A 21,155-nucleotide genomic window follows, 5' to 3' on the forward strand; every position below is an offset into this window, starting at 1 on the left:
ATAAAATGAACTTAAATGCGAGAGTTGCCTATGACGGCAGCTACAAGTGGTTTCACATCTAAATAAGGTGGGTTTTATATGCTTAGGATTTTCTATGAGTCTGTTGTGGCCAGTGCGATCCTCTATGCTGTTGCATGCTGGGGGAGCAGGCTGAGGGTAGCAGATGCCAACAGACTCAATAAACTAATCCGTAAGGCCAGTAATGTTGTGGGGATGGAGCTGGACTCCCTCAAGGTGGTGTCGGAGAGGCGGATGTTGTCCAAAATAAAGACAATGTTGGATAACACCTCCCACCCACTCCATGACATGCTGGTCAGTCACAGGAGCACGTTCAGTGAGAGACTGAGATTACCAAAAAGCACCACTGAACGACACAGGAAATCTTTCCTGCCTGTGGCCATCTCCCTGTACAACGCATCCACTTAACACACTGTTTACTGCTACAACTTTTTTCAGCTATTTATTAATAAGTGACTTTATGTATATATATATATATATATATATATATATATATATATATTGTACTATTCTTAATTAGCGTATTGTCTGTCTTGTTAATGTTTGTTTATAATGGAGCACTGTAACAAAAAAATAATTTCCCCCAGGGATCAATAAAGTATTCTGATTCTGATATCACAACCTCTAAATGTTGGCCCTTCTTAGCCTTTATAAGAAGAAGCCTGCTGCTCTCTGACTGCTACATAAACTAATGTAAACAAAAGGTCCAAAAATTACTAAAGGTGGCAGGTGGTTCATTAAGATGAACAGGGAACTTGGATCCACCTCAGGTGTCTGATCTGAACTTTACAAAAAGTCGGCCTCTAGTGGCTGAGTTTTTGTCATACAGCACAAAAAAGTCGGCAGATAATTGATTTAAAACTTTCTCCAATTAGCACTTACGGCTCATTTTCTTTTCTTTTTCAGAGGGTTCGTCAATTTTAAAGCGATCAACCACATCAGTTTTCCTCTACTGAATAAATCTGAATACTGAAAAACTTTCTAAAACAAATAAAAAGATAAATATAAGATGGAAGAAGCGCAAAAGTAAAAGCAGTGCATATGTCCCTTTGTTTTGCTTCCAAGATTATCCATGTGGTCTTTAGCAGCTTAACCTTGTTTTGATAGCTCACACACAGCATTTGCTCTCCCGGGCCTCAGACGCTTCAGCTCTCCCTCTCTCTGACCAACAATAACCTTTTACCCAGAGAGCTCCTATAGGACCAGAGCAGGGGCAGTTTCACAGCACAGCCAACCCATTCGTGCGCACTCAGGGAAATGGTGAGGTGGCACAAAGGCCTGAAACGTTATTGGCTCTGACCAGAATCAGAAGGAGGGGACTGTGACAATGAATGTGCTGAGACACATGTTTACAAGAATGGAGCAGAGAGGGAGAATGGAACTGCACGGGATCAATGAAAACTGTGAGTGTCATTATCAACTAAGATTTTTATAACCACAGAAAAAGGCTCTCAGAAAAGTTTTATATTTCCACGTGGCTGTCTCTGATACTTGTTCTGAGCATTTTTGTGTGCTTGTATGTTTTATGAATGTCAGATTATCTGGTGTGTTTACTCTTAAATCTGTTTCTGGGTCAGTTGTAGTATTGAATGAATGAACTTCAGTGTGCCGAAAGCTCCCAGAGTCAAAGAACAAGAGAGAGGCTTTTACAATGTTTGTCCTGCAAGGAGGAACCTAAATATATCTGACAGCTTTTTCTTTCCTGGAAAAAAAGGAGAGTCACTCTCCTGACTTGCAAGGCTGGATTTGGGTGTCATACCTGAAGCTTGCTTAAAATGTTTGCATGATCTCTTGCAGATGGTGCCTCATTAGAACAGAATGACAGTGAAGAAAGTTAATGAAAGTGAGTCCAGGAGGACACTGTGAGCCTGCGAGTCACAGGACGAACGTGTAAAGCAGATGCTAAATGAGTAATCGCAGGAGTCGGTAGCTTCTGTCTTTGACTTTACTGTACTCTACCAAGTACTTTCCCTGCTCCTATCACACTGAGGCAAGGGGAGGAAAGCCATCATGAGTACTGTTAAGGCAAACTGTGAAGATCACTTCTCAGCGATGAGTAGCACTCAGCTGCTGAACACTTCGCCCGAAGAGTCTGTGTTTGCTCCACAGCCTTCCCAGAGGATTTCACCCACCGTGTTGACGGTCCCCTGTGGGGTCTTTGGCCCCTTGCCGCCGCCTCCTGCAGTCTGGCCTCCACTAGACTTCGCCCTGGGCGCTCTTGCCTGCTGCGCAGCCTGTGTGTTCACCAATCCTCTGGAGGTGGTGAAAACCCGTCTGCAGCTACAGGGGGAGCTTTGTGCTCGGGGATCCTACCAGAGACACTACCGCGGGGTCTTGCAGGCGCTCTGGGTGGTGGGCCGCACGGATGGGCTACGGGGCCTGCAGAAGGGGCTCTCAGCTGGGCTCATCTACCAGGGTGTGATGAACGGTGTGAGGCTGGGCTCGTACTCCTACTGTGAAGCTCTGGGGATCACTTCTTTCCATGGGGGGAGTCTGCTGTCAGGGGCAGGTGCTGGAGCTCTGGGTGCCTTCATAGCTTCTCCTGCCTATCTGGTAAGTTTATTAAAGTTTCTCCTTTTTATAGTTTCTTCTATAGTCATTGTTTCCAGAGGAAGGTATCTCAATAAAACATGAAGCTCCATAGAGATAAACTCCTTTAGTGGTCTGCCACTGATTTGGCTTTTGTGCATCATTAAAATTAATTTAAAATATCTGCTTTGTTTTGGTTAAGTTTTTTTTGTGACTCTTTTAATTCAAATGAAGTGTCTACCTGTGAGCATCCCCATTACAATATGTATTAATGTAAATGAATTGACTTTTTAGGATCTTTTGCATTAATGATTTTTTTAAGACAAATCTGTACAGTCTCAACATATGAAAAGAAAAGGCCAAATCCATCTATCCAATGCTGAGGTGGTCTGGGCATCTGACACCAAATATGAGAGAATTAAGAGAAGAAACAATCATGTTTGCTTCATGTGTGGCACTTTCTTAAATCCTTTTTATTCAGTCCTCTGATATTTTTTCCAGAAAGGTCTTTTTATTCAAAGTGACTGAAAACAGTGTGTTCTAATCACGTTAAAGCAGAAGTAACAGAAGCATTAGATCTCCCACTAGATGTGTGGCCTGGATGACAAACTCTCAGGAACTAACTAGGTCACTCATTGTTAAACTGTGATCCGCAGCAAAAAAACATCAACACACTTCTAAACTTGTATCACAGTGTAACACAAAGGATTTTTCCATAAACACGAGTAATATGTTACAACAGGATATTTCTCTCTTTTTTTGATATTCAACAGTTCTTATTCATTATTAGCACAAAAACAAAACAAACAAAAAACGAACAGAATCACATACATTGCAAATGTATGTAATAATTTTAAATTACATATATGGGGAGAGAGGGAGAGAGACAAATATTTACCATCTACTCGCCCATAGATTTAAAAAAGAAGAGACAAAAGTGAACTCCCATCCTTTGTGCTCACTTCCTAATTACGCAACAGGATATTTATACATTAAAGGAATAGTCACATTCAACATTCAAATACATCATGGTCTGTAGGTGTAGATGTGGTTCAGATGACCGAGTGAAGTTCAAACTGATCCTCAGCATTGGGAAGAAAAGTGATTTACATGACTTTGAATGTTGTTATTGGTGTCAGACGAGCTGGTCTGAGTACTGCTGATCTGTTGGGATTTTCCCACATAGCCATCTTTTGACTTTAAAATGAATGGTCTGAAAAAGAAATATCCAGTGAGCTGTAGTTCTCTGTGTGAAAATGGAGACCGGTTTCAGCTGAAAGGAAGGCAACAATAGCTCAAATAACCACCTTTTAAACCCAAAATATGCACAAGAGCATCTCTGGGGATACAATTCACACAAGTTTATCAAAACTGAATCACAGAAGACTGAAAAAACATTGCCTTGTCTTTGAGACTGCATTTCTGCTGCAATGTTCAGATGGTAGGGTCAGAATTTAATGCAAACAACACGAAAGCGTGGATTCATCCTACCTGGTGGTGATGTAACAGTGTGGAGGATATACCAACGGGGCATCATTTAAACACCACAGCCTGCCTGCATGTTGTTGCTTCTCTTGTCCATCCCTTTATGACCACATTGTAGACATGTTCTTATGCCTGCTTCCTGCAGTGCAAGAAGCAAGAATGAAGACACTTCAGAAGGCAAAACAGGTTTGCAGCCCAGTAGTAGCAAGGTGTACTTGAAGTGGCTAGTAAGTCTATATTGGAGCAATTTTCAGTTGCTGTAAAAATTGTTTATTCGAAGAAAATTCTAGGAGCTTGCATTTGAAATGATGTGAAATTCTTCCAAAGAATTGTTTTTCCAGTATTTCCAGTATAAAATCTGCCCCCACCCTCCACCCTTTGTTTCCTTCCTGAACGTCTGCAGCAGAATAATTATACAACTAGGGAATTGTGTTCCAAAAAGACTAACTTTGGAAATTCCCCTGAAATCATGTGGTGGAATCTGGTTAGTGAGAGACCAGCAACGCTTTCAGACTAACTTGACTAAATGGAAAGTTAAAGAGGGGAAAATAAATTTCAGTGGCTTAATGAAAGGACAGTAAAATGAAATGAACTTGAAAGAAAAGAAAAACTAAAATACAGACCCAACTGTCTGCATTTGAACTGAAGGGCAAAGAAAGAGACCCCAGACCATTTTCAAAGACACCTCAAAGGTCTTCAAGCTGTTTTTGCCCAGTGTTTGCTTGATCACATAGATGTTCATAGATCATAGATCTAGGTCATTTAGAAAGTCTTCAAAACGCAGTATGATCTCCAGTTTAAATCAGAGTGTGCATTTTCTTAGCAGTCCGTCTACATGCTCTCCAAAAAACATCACTTTCACACCAGTGTCAAACTTCACCATCACTCGATTTATGTCCTCTGCATTTCTACAACTGTACCACTCTTTTTGTTGTTTTTCTGCCTCAGCTGCCAGTCAATACATCCAAGTCCATTTAAGCTTTCTGGACGGTCATGGAAAGACGATACTGTCTGATGACGTATTTATATCACGGTCACTAAATATATCCTGAATGTTTTTCTTTCCGCCTGCTGCTGCCAAACCTATACAGTATGTTGTGGGTCCTTCTGTGTGCTGCCGGCAGGCAGTAAAGGTTATTTTACTGACACCATATCTGATATCAAGAAGGAAACGATGAAGCTTCTTCTCCTTTTTTATTTAGGCGTTTTTGTTTTACATGAAATGTATCATGATTTCACAAGAAGAAAAAAAACTTCCTTTTCAAGGAAAGTGCGAATGAATCACCGAATCCTGTATTTGACCAGCTCCTGACGATCTGCACGTTGTGTAACTCCTTCCTGTGAATATTAGCAGGGTTATCGGGTATCCTCACACAACTCATTCTAACAAATGACTTGGTGACAAGTCTGGTGCTCTGTGCACTTTGAACTCTGTTTCAGCAAAGCATTAAGTGAAACTCGCTGCTGAACACTAACCATAAGCCTGAATGCATTTTAAAACGTGCTTGCTGTGTTTTCTTCATAGGTGAAAACCCATCTGCAGGCTCAGACTGTGGCAGCCATTGCAGTAGGTCACCAGCATAACCACCTGGTAAGACGGACACATTTCACATAAAACACAAGAATATCTTACCAGCTGTTTCAATGTTTAAAGATGTCAGTACAGGTGTATTAAAGTACAATAACTGGCCAGGATGGTGTAAACTATGTGCTATAGTATAATAATTATGCTTTTTTTTTTTATCAGGTGTTCATTTGGTAATTAAAATTTGAAGCCCATAACACTCCCATTAATATGACATACCAAGATAGAAAGCTGATAATGAAAACGTTAATTGTTGGCACCTAAGGAGAAAATGGTCATTATAAGCACTGCGTATCAATAACATTATGTACCTGTGTTTTCAACAAAAAATGGATACAACTTGTATTTGACATGTATTTAATATTTTTCTCTAAAATGCAGTGTGGTGAGAGTATAAAACTAAAAGTATAAGTTAAATTATAGAGAAGCACAGTAAAACTGCAGACGCATGGTGTTTAAACAGTACGTGTCTGCCCTTTAACCATCAGATCATATAATCTGCCCGGCCAAAAGAAAAAGGCTCCACCTATATTTACTTAAGCAAACCAATAAGAGCCTTCCACTGGATATTTACTGCAATAATTAATATGGCTAAGCTGGATACAGGTTATTTAAACCTAACTGATGTAGTGAGCTGCTTCTCATTTCTCAAACAACCATATCAGAAGACGCATCATGTGGTTGTGGAAAAGATGGGTTAAATTATTTGCCTTCATCAAGCAAAGACAACTAAGGTGATTACTGAAACTACCAAAACCTGGATAAAAGCTGTCCGAAATGCCAGAGCTAGCAAATTAAAACTAAAATATGCTAATTGATATTAATTTTTTTATTATTATTCAGAAGGTTCATTAACACTCAATTTTCAAAAAAGAAAAAGAAAAAAAAAACCCATGCAATTTCAGGCAGTTATTTCCTGGTTCAGGCTGTAAAGGGGCTGAAAGGACCTGGGAGGATAGTGATGAATCATCAAAAAAGGAAGAAATGTGGTTGGAAAAAAGTGATCGTGATTGGAGATCCTTTAAACATCTGGTAAAATCAGATCATAAAAAAAGTCATCAGCACAAGTCATGGATATGTCTAACACTGAAAGTACATTTGCAAACACACATGATGTGAAGCAAACTCGGTGGACTAAAAACAAATCGCTGAATCTTTTTAAGGCTTATCAGAATCAGAAAGGGTTTTATTGCCAAATGTTGAGCAGGTTTACAACATTAGGAAATTGCTGCGGTATTTTGTGCAAACATACTGTCAGACAATGCTTAAATAAACATAAAAATTAAAATTAAAAGTGCTAAGAGTGCTCTCAGGGGAAAAAAGGCAGGAACAATAGAAACAGATCGTGTGGTCTAAATAGTCCAGATTTATCCTCTTCCCCAGTGATGTCTCCATCAACGTAAGAAGAGAGGCAGATGAAGTGATGCACCCATCATGCCTGCTCAGGGCCTGCTGCAAGAACCTGCAGGGGCAGTGTTATAATCTGCAGATGCTTCAGCTGGTCAAGTCTACACCAGTGATATGTGCCCAAAGAATGAGGTCACCTGAATATACTGAATGGCCAGGTTCAGCTATCAGTGGCATGTCCTGTATTCTAAGTTGGCAATGCCAGGATTGATCAGGCTCCAACTGAAAAGCGTATCAAAAACAGTGCCAAAATGAATGCATTATCAAAGGTTAATAAATACAGCTCCATACATACATGTGTATGTTCAAATGTGCAGCTAATTCCTCCTGAAATCAGCTGCAGAATTAACAAAAACAGAAAGTGATGGTCTGACTTAATGTATTCAAGGCAAATTTAAATGGGTTGCATGAAGTTACTTCAGGCTGCCTGAATGTTTTGCCTGAATATTATTACCTTTATTTCTGGCTTTAGACAAATACTTTTACTAAGGTATTCATTTTCGCAAATTCTTGTTCACAAATTTTAGTAAAAGTGTCATGTTTTGGCTGTGTGCAGGCAGGAGAAGGACCCAAACGCAAAACTTACCACACAGGAATTAAACTCAAAAAGCTGCTTTATTGCAGAATGTCACAAAAACTAAACTGGGACATGGCTAACTAAGGGACATGGCTAACTAAGGGACATGGCTAACTAAGGGACATGGCTAACTAAGGGACATGGCTAACTAAGGGACATGGCTAACTAAGGGACATGGCTAACTAAGGGACATGGCTAACTAAGGGACATGGCCACACAGCCATGAGGGAGACTACACCACTGACAAAGCGAAACACAGGGCTTAAATACACTGAGGGATAACGAGGGAATGAGACACAGAAGGAGAGCACAGCTGGGAGTAATCAGGCTGGACGAGACAAGGGAAGCAAAACTAGAAACACTGACATGAGACACGGACCTTCAAAGTAAAACAGGAAACACACTGACTGAACTCCAGACATGTAAACTTAACAGGGACTGGGGAGACAGAACATTGGAACCTGAAACATGGTACAGAAAGGCACAGTAGACATCATGGAACACAGTGAAGCCATATTACTAAACTTAAGAACTAAACTCATGATAACCATAACTGAAACCTAGGGAAATAACAAAGACAGTACAACAAAGGACCAAGAAAAAACACAAGAACTCAAAAAGCTGGGTCAGAAAGACCCAGAACCGTGACAAAAAGAGATTTTAAATAAAGAATAAACTTACAGAATAATTATTTCTTTTTTTCCTGTAAAAACCTGACTTGTTACCCTCTTATTCTAGTGTACCTACCTTTGAATATTTGTAGGTAAATGCAATTAAATGCAATTTAAATCCCATTTAATTACAGGGGAATTACACCCTTAGTTGCAAGCCGTGTTATAAAGTGTTACCTGGTTTTGAGTGTTATTATCTGTAGCCTCTACTCACCAGTGCCTTTGTTTTCTTCTATTTCAGGGAGTGTCTGATGCCTTTGTTACCATCTATCGAAAAGAAGGTTTAATTGGTCTTTGGAGGGGTGTGAATGGGGCTGTGCCTAGAGTCATGGTGGGATCAGCTGCCCAGCTGGCAACCTTCACCTCAGCTAAGGAATGGGTGTCACATTCTCAGGTAATGTTATCTAAAGAGCCGAAGGTTTTATGTCATATGTGACCAAGCTGCTGCCATGCGTTGAAAGTCGGATCATCTTTCTTTGTGTCCTTTCAGTGGTTCAGTCCAAACAGCTGGCTCGCAGTCTTGATGGCAGCTGCAGTCAGTGGAGTTGCTGTGGCCATTACCATGACACCATTTGATGTCATTAGTACTCGGCTCTACAACCAGCCGGTGGATGAGTTGCGTAAGGTGAGTCTGTCTTCAACACAGTTGTCCTCATTTTCATTAGTTTCACAATCTAAAAAAAAAAAGCATACCGTCATTAAAAAAAGCAATATGAAATCATTTCATCTATATTATATATTTGTATTGACCTTTATCATCTAATTTATATATTTTTATAGATATATTATTTCATCTTTTTCTCATATTAGGTATGTATTTAAGGAGAAACTGCCTTTGAATCTTATTGTGTTGTGTAGAGTGACTATAAAGGAACTCAGCTTATTTCAGTTCACGAAAGACTTGCTGTGTTTTTTACATCTGTTTTGTAGGGTCGTCTGTATCATGGATTTTCAGACTGCATGCTGAAGGTGTGCAGAGCGGAGGGCCTGCTGGGTTTGTATAAAGGCATGGGCCCCGTGTTCCTGCGACTGGCCCCGCACACGGTGCTAAGCATGCTGTTCTGGGATCTGATGAGGCAACAAGCAGTGAAGGATAAGTAGAGCTGAAGCACCCATACTTGCACACTGAAAGCACAACTGGGCTCTGCTACAGCTGTTAGAGTGCTCTCTCAGTTAATGAAGCACTGAATTTAAAGCAACTGTGTGACATTTTGGGAAGTAAACTTATTTACTTTTCTTTCCGAGAGTGAAATGAGATGGTTCATGGACGTTTTTATGGTTAATATGAAGCTAGCATCTGGTTAACTTATCTTAGCATAAAAACAGCTAGTTTAGCTCTGGGCAAAGTTAATAAAATAGTTAATGGTAACTCCTTAGAAGCATAATAATTGCATATAAAATAACAAACTGTTGTTTCAACAGTTTTTATTAAACACACAGATATAAAATGCTGGTAAACTTTAGAGGTACTGATAGCTGCTGGTAGCTCTGACAAGCTAGCTGTTGCCTTTCATTTTTAGTCTTTATGCTAAGCTAAGCACATGCCTGCTGGCTGTGGCTTTATATTTAACCAACGGACACTGGGTGCCATATCAAACATCTGATCTTACTCTTTTCCAGAAAGAAACATGAACAAAATGTCAAACTATTTACACTTTAAGTGCAAGCTTTTCTCTCCCATCTAGCACAGAAAATGAACACTTGAAGCACTTAATCAAGACTGGCATGTTACGCACATACTGGAAGACATCTTTCTCTAAAAATATGTCTCGAGTGTATACATTTTTTGATTAGGGTTTTTTTTATACCTCAAGCTTAAGTCTCGCAGGAATTTGCTTGTTAACTCATCAGTGTGTGAATGTGGTCAACTTGAAGAACAAGTCATCATCATTAAAGCAAACAATTGTTTGCCATGTTTATTACACTGTCTAGATGCCTTGTCTGTTGTATTTAAAAAAAACAACCTGATGGGATTTTCTTTTTTTAAATTCACTGACTTGAACTTATGTAACTAAAGCCAAGAATGACATTTGTAATTTCAATTTTTTATGTGCAGAAATTTAACCTACTGGTACTTAAAACTTTAAAAGCAATGAATAGTCCTAATAAAGATTTTTTGTAAGAAACCTGTCTGGTTTGTTTTTGTTCTCTGGATAGGTGGTGAATCTTTTGAATACACTGCTTTAAAACCATTGTAATCTGTGGTGTTTTCTGTTTCTTTGAAATGATTTAATTGACTGGGGTTAAAGGTTTCTTCTTGAGAGGATTTGAAACCCCTTTCATCAAGAATTGATTTGACTAAAAGCTGTAGCCATATCACGTTTCACCTTTGTACCTTTGGGTGGATGGAGCTTACTAAAACCTGATCAGCTCGAAGAAATAAGGGCAAAGTCACTAATTTGTAGCACCACTTTGAGTGTTATTGCTGAAACGTTACAAGAACACCATAAAGATGTTTCTCCCCTTGATCCTGGGAACCACTGGATGGACACCTTTTGATTCAAAACCATTTGATTGCTTTCTTCAAGGTCTGATAACAAGTTTTCTCTGATTGTGGTTAAATTCTCAGCACTTTTCAATGTCATGTCTCCTCTTTACTGGCTTATTTTTGGTTGTGTTTTTTTAAAGGGCTCGTAGGTGCATGTGGAATATCAGTGCTGTACAACCTGCTGAGAGTCTACAATTTTGTTCAAAATTCCAAGTGAGTTCACCCTTTGAGAGGAAAAAGGGAAAGCATAGCTTGATTTTCAAGAGCGTTGGAGTTATTCTATTTTGTCTGCACACAGTGATTCTGACTCTGGAAATGGAAGCAAACCCAGGTCATCCTCACTGGGCACGTCTCTGAGAGGGAACTGGAGATCATCCCTCCAGTTCTGGATTCTGACTGTCCTCCTCTCTCTGATGGGCTCGAGGGTTTTCTCCCTGATAGTGCTGGAGTTTTCCCTCAGGGCTGTTTCTACCTGGGCATCAGCTGGACTGGTGAGCTCCTCCTTAACAAATACTGCAGCTATATTTATGCATTGTTTTATGCTTTTATGTATCTGCTTTAGAGTGTTCTTTCATTACACATTTCTAATCCACGTCTCTTAACGCAGGATGCCAGTGGCAGAGGTCTAGACATGATCCTAATCCAGAGCCAGTTCTCCCTGGGTTGTAGCCTCACCGGCACTCTGATCTTCCTCCAACAGGGGGCTCCACACAGCTCCCTCAGCTTATTTCTGGCAGCTGCTCTCAGCTGGAAACTGGCAAGCTTGAGCCACAGTCTGTGGATCCATGTGGCCAGACTCTACCCGCTGCACAGCACTAAACAGTACTGTGGGAAGTGCATCACTCTTCTAACCTCCGGACACACCATACTGGCTTCACTGCAAAGAGCGGTTGTCTTGGCTTTTGCTGTAGCAAGTGTTGCTTCCACCGCTACGATTTATGACCACTTCCTGTCCCAGAAGGATGCTATGAAGTTCTGGACTCTGCTGACGCTCTGTTACATTATGTTGCTCGTGTATATTCAAGGTGATGGTCAGTGCTGCTGAGAGTGGAACTTAATTAATCCTCAGAGAGGAAAGTACCCACGCAGTGTTAAGTAATAATAAAAATATTTAAATAGATTTAAATAATATTATATGGATTTAAGAAATAAAAGTAGACCATAAGCGATGAAATGAAGCCCTATAAATGTAAAAAGCAACATATATGAATTAAAAACTTAGAATTGATGGCAAAAACACAGCCTATAAAATCAGTAAGCACAAAGCCAAGGCTTTTTGGGATCATTGTGTAACTTTTCTGTCTGTACTTGCAGAGGATGAGCATCGGCAGACAGGCACAGCGGCCCTCCTACACTCTGTAGTTATGCGGCTGGGAGCCTTGCTCGTCCTCATGCTTGCAATGGGATACTGGTCTGATGTGTTTCAAATCCTCATCGCGTTTCTGGGAGAAGCAGTCTGTCTGTTGCCTTCTTGGGATCTTCTGCAGGCTTTGCTGAAGGTCTGGTCTTTGCCTCGTTATGTTTTAGTTGCTGTAGTTGTGAAAATAACACGACAGGAGGTTGAATTCGCATGTTTCCTTTTCAGGAAGAAAAAGAGGAATCAAGCTTGAGCAGACGTGACGAGTGCTCCGGTCACAAAGGAACCACAATTAAAACATCATCACGTGGCAGATAACGGTGCACTCAAACTCCACCACAATGATTATCATTGACTGTCTCACCTGTAAAGATGCACTATTACTTTGTGTTGTAAAATAATATTGTGCTTAAAGGCTTTAATTGACTTCTTGTTGTTTGGGGTCTTATATTAAACAGAAATAATATAAAAAATAAGCTGATTTAGTATTTAATGTCCAGCCTTTTTTTTCTTTTTCGCTAATCCAAGTCAGGCTTGTGTGGGAGCTGGAGTCTGTCTCAGCTTTTATGGGGAGAGAGGCGGACAGCTTGCCAGTCTATCACAAAGATAACACAGAGAGACCTACTTGCTTGTCTTTGGACTGTGGGAAGAATCCAGAGAGAACCAACACAGGCACAGAACATGTAAGCTCCACATAAAGAGAGACAACAGTGGTAACCACTGCACCACTGTGCCACCCATAATGTGTTTTAAATGATGGGAGCCAGGTGTGTTCAGAGACTGAAACAATAAAAGTGCTCGCTACTATAACAGAGAAGCTTTTGGCACTTATCTGATCACACGACTTTGGAGAACTGTAGAAGTACTGATTAGTTACAGCTCATTTATTATAATTCAATAGTGTTTCAGTGAAGTTTACTGTGATTTTCTTTCATAAAATATTCAGTTATTTACATTTTATTGTTATATGAACTGAAGAGAAACTGGTGATGTGTTCATTAAAGGATGGCTGTAATCAGGGCATTAACCCAGTGAGGTTAACTAGTTTAAATACTATTCAGTGTGTGCTAGTTAGAACAAATGTGCTAGTTTTGTCCCCTGATTACCAAGACTTTGAAGTACAATTGAAAAAATATATATACATGCAAAACTATTGAGTCACATCTTGTTTCTTTAGATTTTGTTAGGACAATGGAAAATGGGTGCAGCAATTTATTGAAATGTGCAAACAAACATGGAAATACAGTGCTGCTCAATGTAGTTTTTAGACCTGACACTTGACCAGTTTCCTTAGATGTTTCAAGTATACACCACACACAGTGTAGAGATATTCTGAGAGCTCAGCTAATAGCGCTTGAAAATCACCTTATTGGTTGAAATAAAAACAAAGAAACAAACAAAAAAATACTATTTTATGTCTGTCAAACAAGTGCCTAAAGATTTTGTTTTTGCTAAGTTATCTGTTATGTGTAAACACAACACTGCTTTTCAGTATTTGAATGAGTAATAGGTTCAGTGGTTTAAAGATTTTAAAAAATCCTGTGAAGATGGTCAGGTACAAAGATTGGGCTGAAAATGAGTGAAAAAGCAGCCAATGTCCAAAGAAAAGCTTTAAAATACTTTCAGAAATCCTGGCGAGACATTGCTCAAGACCACTAAAAATAAAACTCTAGTTCCTTGGAAGCAAAATATGAACCAAGACTTTTGCTGAGTCTCGGGCCAACGTATTGATTCCATAGGTTTAGGATCACTGTCAGTTATGACTTAGGCCTCAGAAAGTTAAACGAGCACTCCAAACACAAACATCAGATCAGAGTTCTGTTAATCTGGAGTGATTTTTAAAAATCTGGAAACAAAACAATCCTACATTGCAAACTAGAGTTGTCGAAGGACAGAAAGAGAGAGAGAAGAAAAAGACACATAGGAGGTGGTGATAGGAAACTATATCCAACTGGGTTAATGTGAATACTGTAGGAATCAGCTGTTTTGAAGCTTTATCTTTCAGGACTAACAGCCCGATTATGCTGCCGTCTCCTGCTTCGTTTTTTGTCTCTCCCATAACATCATTTAGATTTAATGAAAGTAATCGTTACTGAGTAAAAGCTTGACTTTTCTGCCTTAGCACTTACAAAGTCAGTGTGCGTGTAAAGTGTATTTGTGAGCATGCAATTGTTTTTTCCCATCTGTATGTTTCTTCCTGTTCCTTTGACTTCCTTTCATTCTTTTCAGCTTTTGTTGCTGTTCTGCAAAATCCACCCCTTTGAAATCACATAAACATAAAAATGACACTGTGGTGCTGGTGATTAAATTGAAAAGTCAAGCTGCTGAAAGCAACGAGGAGGTTCAGAGGGTCTAATGAGGATTTGGGCTGTTGGAAGGCGGAGCGTGGAGGTCTGGGGATTGTGTCATCAGTAGGCATGCTCCCTCCTGCAGCCGTGACATCACTGCAGCATTCCTTTCCACAGAGCTGGAACAACAGAGACCCCCATCACTCTCCGCATCGCCATCTCCTGTTAACCCTCTCTGCGCATTCCTCCCTCTCCCTCTCTTCTTCCAGGCTGACCCATATCAATCAGGAAAGTTTTATTCAGCGCTCGGTCTCTTGCTCCATCTTCCTGTTTGACTTTTAGGAGGGACAAGACACGCTTTGGCTCAAGAGAGTAATCATAATATTTGCTGATCAGCACATCTGATATTACTAAGACTGACTGTGATGGGGAACAGCAAACACAACAAAGCACTTCTTCATAGCACCCATAGACATCACTCTGTACTCCCCCTGCCCCCCTTCTCCTAATATACCAACATCTCCTCTTGCACAATGCCCTGATTCACTGCACCGTAATGCCGCTGGTCCTGGAAAGCTGAGCACAAAAGCTCCCGATGAAGTCCAGCACCTATTATTGGACAGTGTTTTCTGCTCTGTGTCCCAAATGGAAGCAGTGCCATGAGACACTGATAGAGAGTCAGGGCTTAAGTGATATAATGTTGTGGGGGAAGGGACGAAGGAAAGAGGGAAAAGAAAAAAGGGAGGCAGACTCAACCAGGGAGGTAGGGAAAATAAAGCTGACAGAACAATGAGGGAGAACTGCACAGGGGAGAAAAAGAGGGCAGTTTGAGATAGAAATTTGCTGGAAAAGGCAGGTACAGTCACATCCTGCTGGCATGCAGAGAGATAAAGAACTGGGAGTTTGCTTGTGTGTGTGTAGGTGTGTGTGTGTCTCTGCCTGCCTGCTTGCTTCTGGGTAAAAACCTTACGAGGAACTTTATGGCACTGTGTATTGCATTTGTTAAAAAAAAGAAAGAAAAAAAGGCTGTGTGATTTTGGTATGAGTGCACACATGTTGCATAACTCAGTGTGGGTGTGTGTCTACGTTCATGCACTCTTGTCTGTGTGTGTGTGTGCAGCCTTCCAAGTTTTCATAGTAGATGAATGTGTCATGTCTTTTACTGCACTTTGTCCGAGATTAACTGTTCACCTTTTACGGTCGGGAGGGAGGCGGTGTTGTCATTCAGCCAGAGAAGGAGGAGGAGGGGTCGACTGACGGAGGGAGGTACAGAAGGAAAAGGAGTGGCCTTCTGCAGATAGCAGCCCCTCTCTACCGGAGTAAAGTCTTCTCTCTGAGGCAGCTCATAGGAGAGAAAATAAACCAGAGATTTGGGAGATACAGAACGGGAAAGAAGAAAGAAGCAAAGAGAAAGCCCATTTTCTTCCAGGTATGTGACACAGCCGGTGTGAGTGGTTTTACAGCATACAGATGATTCACATTTGTGCTTTTTGACTCTAGTACCATTCATTATGGTTAATGAGAGCTGTAAGCGGGTGAATACAGCTGTGCAACTATACCTAGATTAAATTAGATCAACATGATAGGAAATAAATGTCTGTTTTGTCTTCAGTATGAGTTCTTGTAGTTTATTGTTGCCTGATATTATAAACTGAGCCTGTGGTTTATGCTGTGTTTCTCTCTGTCGCAAGCAGTCATGAGTTTATTCTTCTGTCTTCCTTTCAGGCTGCGTGAGACTTTTGTACATTCATGGCATCAGCAGCTCCACCAAAAAGGGTGGTTTCTTCTGTCTTCATCACTCTGGCTTCTCCTCACCGAGCCACCGTGACCCCACAGCAGCAGCCCGCCCTTCAAGCCCACAGTGCCCCGGCTAGAGAGAAACTGCATCCTGCTGTAAGAGTCAGCCCAGGTGACAGCATACCTGCCCTCAGGCACAGCAGAGAGGACAAGTCACCGCCGTCAGAGTCTAATGGCGGCCTAAAGATCAAAGGCTTGACTAATGCGGGGTCCTCGGCCCTGGTTTCAGGCCCACAGAGCCACAATCCCCCCAAACATGAACCAGGCAAAACACAGCTTCAAGAAAAAAATGACCAGAGGAGTTCATCAGGTATTTATTATATACTTGATTTTTTTCTCTTAGTTAAAAAGACTATCTATAAAATATTAGAAAATGGCCCTGCAAGGCCCTTTATTGGGTCCTCCCCAGATCAGAATGATAATTTATGTATTTCCTGACCTGCATTTCAAAATATCTGATCCCAAAATGTAAAATATTGATTTTATACATCTAAAAGACTTTTAAAAGAGCCAAAAAAAATTTCCAGCCCGTTTCCCAGACAGGGATTGAGCCTTGTCCTAGACTTAAAGAAAAAAAAAAATCAATGAGGATCTCCTCAGAAAAGTTTCTAGGCTTAATTCATGTCTGGGAAACTGAGCCCATGTGCTTTTCAGTCACTATGAGCCCCCAGAACAGCTGCAGCTCTCCTTGGCATTGATCCTCCAAGTCTTTGACTTCTACTGAAGGAATCAACAGATTCTCCTAAAAGATGTTCCCTATTTGTATCTATTTCTTTTTTTATGATGGTGGTTCTCATGGAGATATGAAATTGGGATGACATAAGGTGAACGTGTAGGCCATAAACCATGATTCATCAAACCGTGTTTTACACCCTCCTGCCCCGTGGATAAGGACAGTTTTTTCCTGGAAGAGACAACTCCCATCAGGACACAAATATTTTATCGTTAGACAAGAGTTACTAAAGCAAGAGTGTCAAACTGACATCAGGTGCTGGAAATATACACTATACAGATACGCTTGAACTTGAGGTAAAATGTATGTCCTACATATCTTCTCTCAAATATGTAACACCTGAACCAGTGAACAAAAAGTCACTGTGCAGACTGCTGTATCAACCAGGAGGGCCAAAGTGCATGGGGAATTTAAAGTGATGAGTGATCCAGAATAAAATCAGTGAAGGGCCATGGGGGTCTCGATTTTAAAACATGTACTCTGAAAGGATAAGTAGACCAAAACTATGTCAGCACAGCGCATCAGTACATGTGATTAAACATTCAGTTTTTTCATCTAATTTGTCATTAGTCTGTTTTTTTTAAATCAGCTGTCTATGCTGCTACAAAATCATCTAAAACTGTTCTCATGCCAAACAGAGCTTTTCCCTCCTCCTCCCCCTCCCTCTGATGCACCGCCTCTATGTCCGGGAGAGTTGCCCTCTGAAGAATCAGCACTTCCACCACCTCCTCCAGCCCAAGCGTCTTTCCCCTACCCCGTGACCCCAGGCCAGCAGCCAGTTTACAACCCAGAGGTATGCAGACTTATCTTACAGTGTCACTATAACAAATGACATTTAAAATCTTCCAGTTTGCAGCTTTGAAAACGTGGTGCCAAATTTCCTATAAAAAAAAATGCCTTAAATTATTTTAAACACACGAGTAATTATTTTGTCTGCAATGAAGGATTAGCTTTCCACAGCTTTTCCACAAGCCTTTCACAGTGGCTGTAAAGCGCCATCACCAAAACATAAAGAACAGGGCTCTTATATGACCATCTTACTAAAAGTGTGCACACTTGCTTTCACAAAATCACCAACTTCCAAACTGCTCCCGTAAATAAACAAAAACTTTATTGCTCCATGTCTGTGTAGACAAAGATCAGTTTGGGGGGGGGGGGGGGGGGGGGGGGGACTGCTAAATTACTTTCTTCCTCTCTGGTTTCTGAGAATTTTACTGACTGAATAAAAGCTGAAAGGTTTCCCTTTAAAAACGCTTAAACTCAACAACTCATCCTTGAATCACCAGCAGGTCTTTACACGAAAGAAGGTAAGGTCTTTATGTGACTGGTGAAAAGGGTTAGAAATAATCTGTTAAACTCAATAGAATTGAAATGTTTGAAGTATTAAAAAAATAGTATTCACCACCCATTTTAAACCAAACCTTCAAACCACAGTGAAGTTAAAATGTTTGTGTGGCTTGGTCCTGATGATGTGCTGTGGATGACTCTGGTGTTTCTTACGCCTGTCACATTCAGAGCCACTTTTAAACAACTCCCACATGTGTTCAAAATCAAGCGCTGCTAAATTATGCAGTTCGCCTCTGTAGGCCAAACTCAACTTGTCAGTTTAATAATGCGCTTTACATTTAAGGTGAAAGCAAGAACACCATCTAGTGGGTTAAGCTCAGATGACCAAATCCACAGGATCCACCAAAACAGCCAAGACAAAGAGAGCAAAGGTAACCTGATCTCTTTTTATACATTTTGCCACTCTGCATGCCACATTATTATAACCTGGTTTGACTGTGTGTGTGTGAACAATGCAGATCTGTGCGGCTTCTGTCGAAAGCCAGTGACTCCTTCTGAACCTGCGATAGAGGCCTTAAACAGGACTTACCATGATGGCTGCTTCCAGTGTAGATCTTGTCACATTCCCCTGGCTGGTAAACAGTACTACAACAAGGCCGGGATCCCGCTCTGCGAAGACTGTTACCAGGTAGCGCAATGCAGCGTGTTAACCAAGCTGTGAATATACATGCAAACTTTAACCTCCTGAAACCTGAGCTCTTCTTTGGGTTTAATTTTCCTGTTTCTTCTAGCTTTTTGAGATTAGCTGGACCTGATGAGTCACCGTTGAACAGAAAGGATTTTTTAAAAACTGGTTTATTTTACAGCAATGTCACCACTTCTGAACATTTCTGAAGTGTTGAAATACTGAGCAGAATGAAGTACAAGGTGCAGAAAGCCCAAAATGTATCCCCATATGAGGACACAGGGTCTCAGGTGGTTAAAAAAAAAGCTCAAAGCCATGTTTTTTTGTTTTTTTGTTGTTTTTTTTACATTTGTGCATGCATATTTTAAGCTCAATGTAATGTTTCACAGGACTGGTAAATGGTTCTTATACAGCGCCTTTCTACTCTTTATACTACAAGCCTCATTCACCCATTCACACACACACACACACACACACATTTTTTTCTAAGCCTGAGCGCTCTCTGTCTAACATTCACACTCTGATGTCCAGGTTCATGTTTTCATAAAAACAACCAAGCTTGGTAAACTTGCACTGTTTGATGCCTCAAACATTTTCAGAAACAGACCCAATGCAAAAAAAAGAAAGAAAAAAAGCAGATTAAAACGTAAATTTTTAAGGTAATTAACGATGTATCTTTCTCCATGTCTTAGGCCAGTTTGGAGCTCTGCTGGGCATGTGGAGAGGCTATCACAGATCACATAATCCGCGCACTCGAGCGAGCATACCATCTTTCTTGTTTCACCTGCACAACATGTAAGAGGCAAATTGGAGAGCAAGCTTTTGCCCAGGGAGAAGTTGGAGAAGTTTACTGCCTTCAAGACTATTACAGGTATGACGGGAAAAAACTATTTAAAGGGTTTAGGTAAAGGATCAATATATACAGTTGTGTTCCACTTCATTTGACATGTTATTACAATGCTTTTGTTGCATTATAAACCACCCCTTTGTCTACAAGTGTAATCAATTTTTCTTTTTCATCTAACATTGTAAAGGAAATACGCTCCAAAGTGTAGTGCCTGTAACCAGCTTATCATTCCACAAGAAGATGGTACCGACAGCTATACAGTTGAATGTCTGGGGCGTTCCTACCATGAGAACTGCTACAGATGTGAGGTTGGTGTTTTGTGTGTCATCATTTCCCTAGGGATTAATAAAGTATTCTGATTCTGAAACACTTCACTACACAGACACATTCACAAGGATACAAACACACAGACAGATATTATTTCAGTACCAGGAATATGTTGTTTCATATTGTGTGCAGGTCTGCGCCATCCAACTGTCTCCTGAACCGAACGAGCATGGCTGTTATCCTTTAGACGGGAAGATGCTTTGCAAGCCCTGTCACCTGAACCTGGCTTCTGGTCAGCACTAATCCCACGTGAACAGCAAGCAAGACAAGAAAAAACTGAACAAAGAGCTGGGAGACTGCGCATGTGCCTTTATGAATGAATGTGCAAATGCCTTAAATGCTTCCTTCACTAGAGAAAAACTATATTTTTACAGTATATCATGCTTTCTGAAGATTACCTTCTTCTTTTTCATCATTTTGCACTTAATACAATCTACAAAAGCAACAATTATATTCCTGCAACTCACTTTACAAAAAATGTACGAGAATAAATGGAACCCCAGTCAGTATGCTGTTTCTCAGTCATTATACAAACATATAAATAATCAACTTTAACTTGAAAAAAGGATAGAAAAGTAATCTAATATATTTTATCTCTATTCGCCTTCAAACTGCATCTACATCATCAAACCAAGCAGACAAACCACTAACAAGTACGAAGTAATCATCAAGCAGACTGTTTTTAACATTGTCTTCTGCCTTAATAAAACAAAGTTATCCAGCATAGTATCAAAGTCTCAATCGGATTCCAGTGAAATTGCTTTATTTATAGTCACTATCTCAAAAAAAAACTTGGTGTAATTCATATCTCGTACACATGTATTAAATTGTTTTATGAAAAACATATTTGTTATTTTTGTTTCTGTTTATCACTTCACTTTCTTCATTAGTTAATCAGGGGCTGCAATATGTTGCAGGTATCAACAACAGCTCAAAATAGCGCAAAATAACAACAACAGTTGCCTCAATGTGCTTTTTATTGTAAGATAATGCCCGTACTATATTAGAGAGAAAAGCCTAACAATCAGATGTGATGGTGATGGGGGGGAAGGAAAAACACTATTTTAACAGGAA

At 40.3% G+C, this 21,155-nt stretch overlaps 3 protein-coding genes across 4 annotated transcripts; all 3 read left to right on the forward strand.

Moving 5' to 3' along the window:
• The first annotated feature begins 1,366 nt into the window (after positions 1-1,366).
• On the forward strand, positions 1,367-10,337 carry slc25a34 (solute carrier family 25 member 34). The gene is made up of 6 exons (XM_085354215.1): positions 1,367-1,421; positions 1,816-2,571; positions 5,558-5,623; positions 8,514-8,666; positions 8,763-8,897; positions 9,203-10,337. Exons 2-6 carry the CDS (start codon positions 2,029-2,031, stop codon positions 9,371-9,373), a joined length of 1,068 nt encoding a protein of 355 aa, XP_085210341.1. The 5' UTR covers positions 1,367-1,421; positions 1,816-2,028; the 3' UTR covers positions 9,374-10,337.
• Positions 10,338-10,724: 387 nt separating this feature from the next.
• On the forward strand, positions 10,725-12,435 carry LOC146632254 (transmembrane protein 82-like). 2 transcript variants are annotated; one of them, XM_085354216.1, is made up of 6 exons: positions 10,725-10,800; positions 10,901-10,973; positions 11,059-11,251; positions 11,368-11,791; positions 12,075-12,259; positions 12,346-12,435. In XM_085354216.1, exons 1-6 carry the CDS (start codon positions 10,725-10,727, stop codon positions 12,433-12,435), a joined length of 1,041 nt encoding a protein of 346 aa, XP_085210342.1. The 2 variants fall into 2 exon arrangements, with proteins under 2 accessions (XP_085210342.1, XP_085210343.1); XM_085354217.1 differs by having other exon boundaries at positions 11,368-11,785.
• Positions 12,436-15,751: 3,316 nt separating this feature from the next.
• fblim1 (filamin binding LIM protein 1) lies at positions 15,752-20,522 on the forward strand. Its single transcript, XM_085354218.1, has 8 exons — positions 15,752-15,834; positions 16,131-16,512; positions 17,574-17,728; positions 18,566-18,653; positions 18,741-18,910; positions 19,600-19,778; positions 19,942-20,062; positions 20,214-20,522. The coding sequence occupies exons 2-8, from the start codon at positions 16,155-16,157 to the stop codon at positions 20,322-20,324; spliced, it is 1,182 nt and encodes a 393-aa protein (XP_085210344.1). The 5' UTR covers positions 15,752-15,834; positions 16,131-16,154; the 3' UTR covers positions 20,325-20,522.
• The last annotated feature ends 633 nt before the right edge of the window (positions 20,523-21,155 follow it).

This window comes from Diplotaxodon limnothrissa, linkage group LG5, assembly GCF_057381915.1.
Source record: "Diplotaxodon limnothrissa isolate DT_005_m linkage group LG5, D_limnothrissa_male_GT1.1, whole genome shotgun sequence".
In the NCBI taxonomy this organism is placed as follows: Eukaryota; Metazoa; Chordata; class Actinopteri; order Cichliformes; family Cichlidae; genus Diplotaxodon; species Diplotaxodon limnothrissa.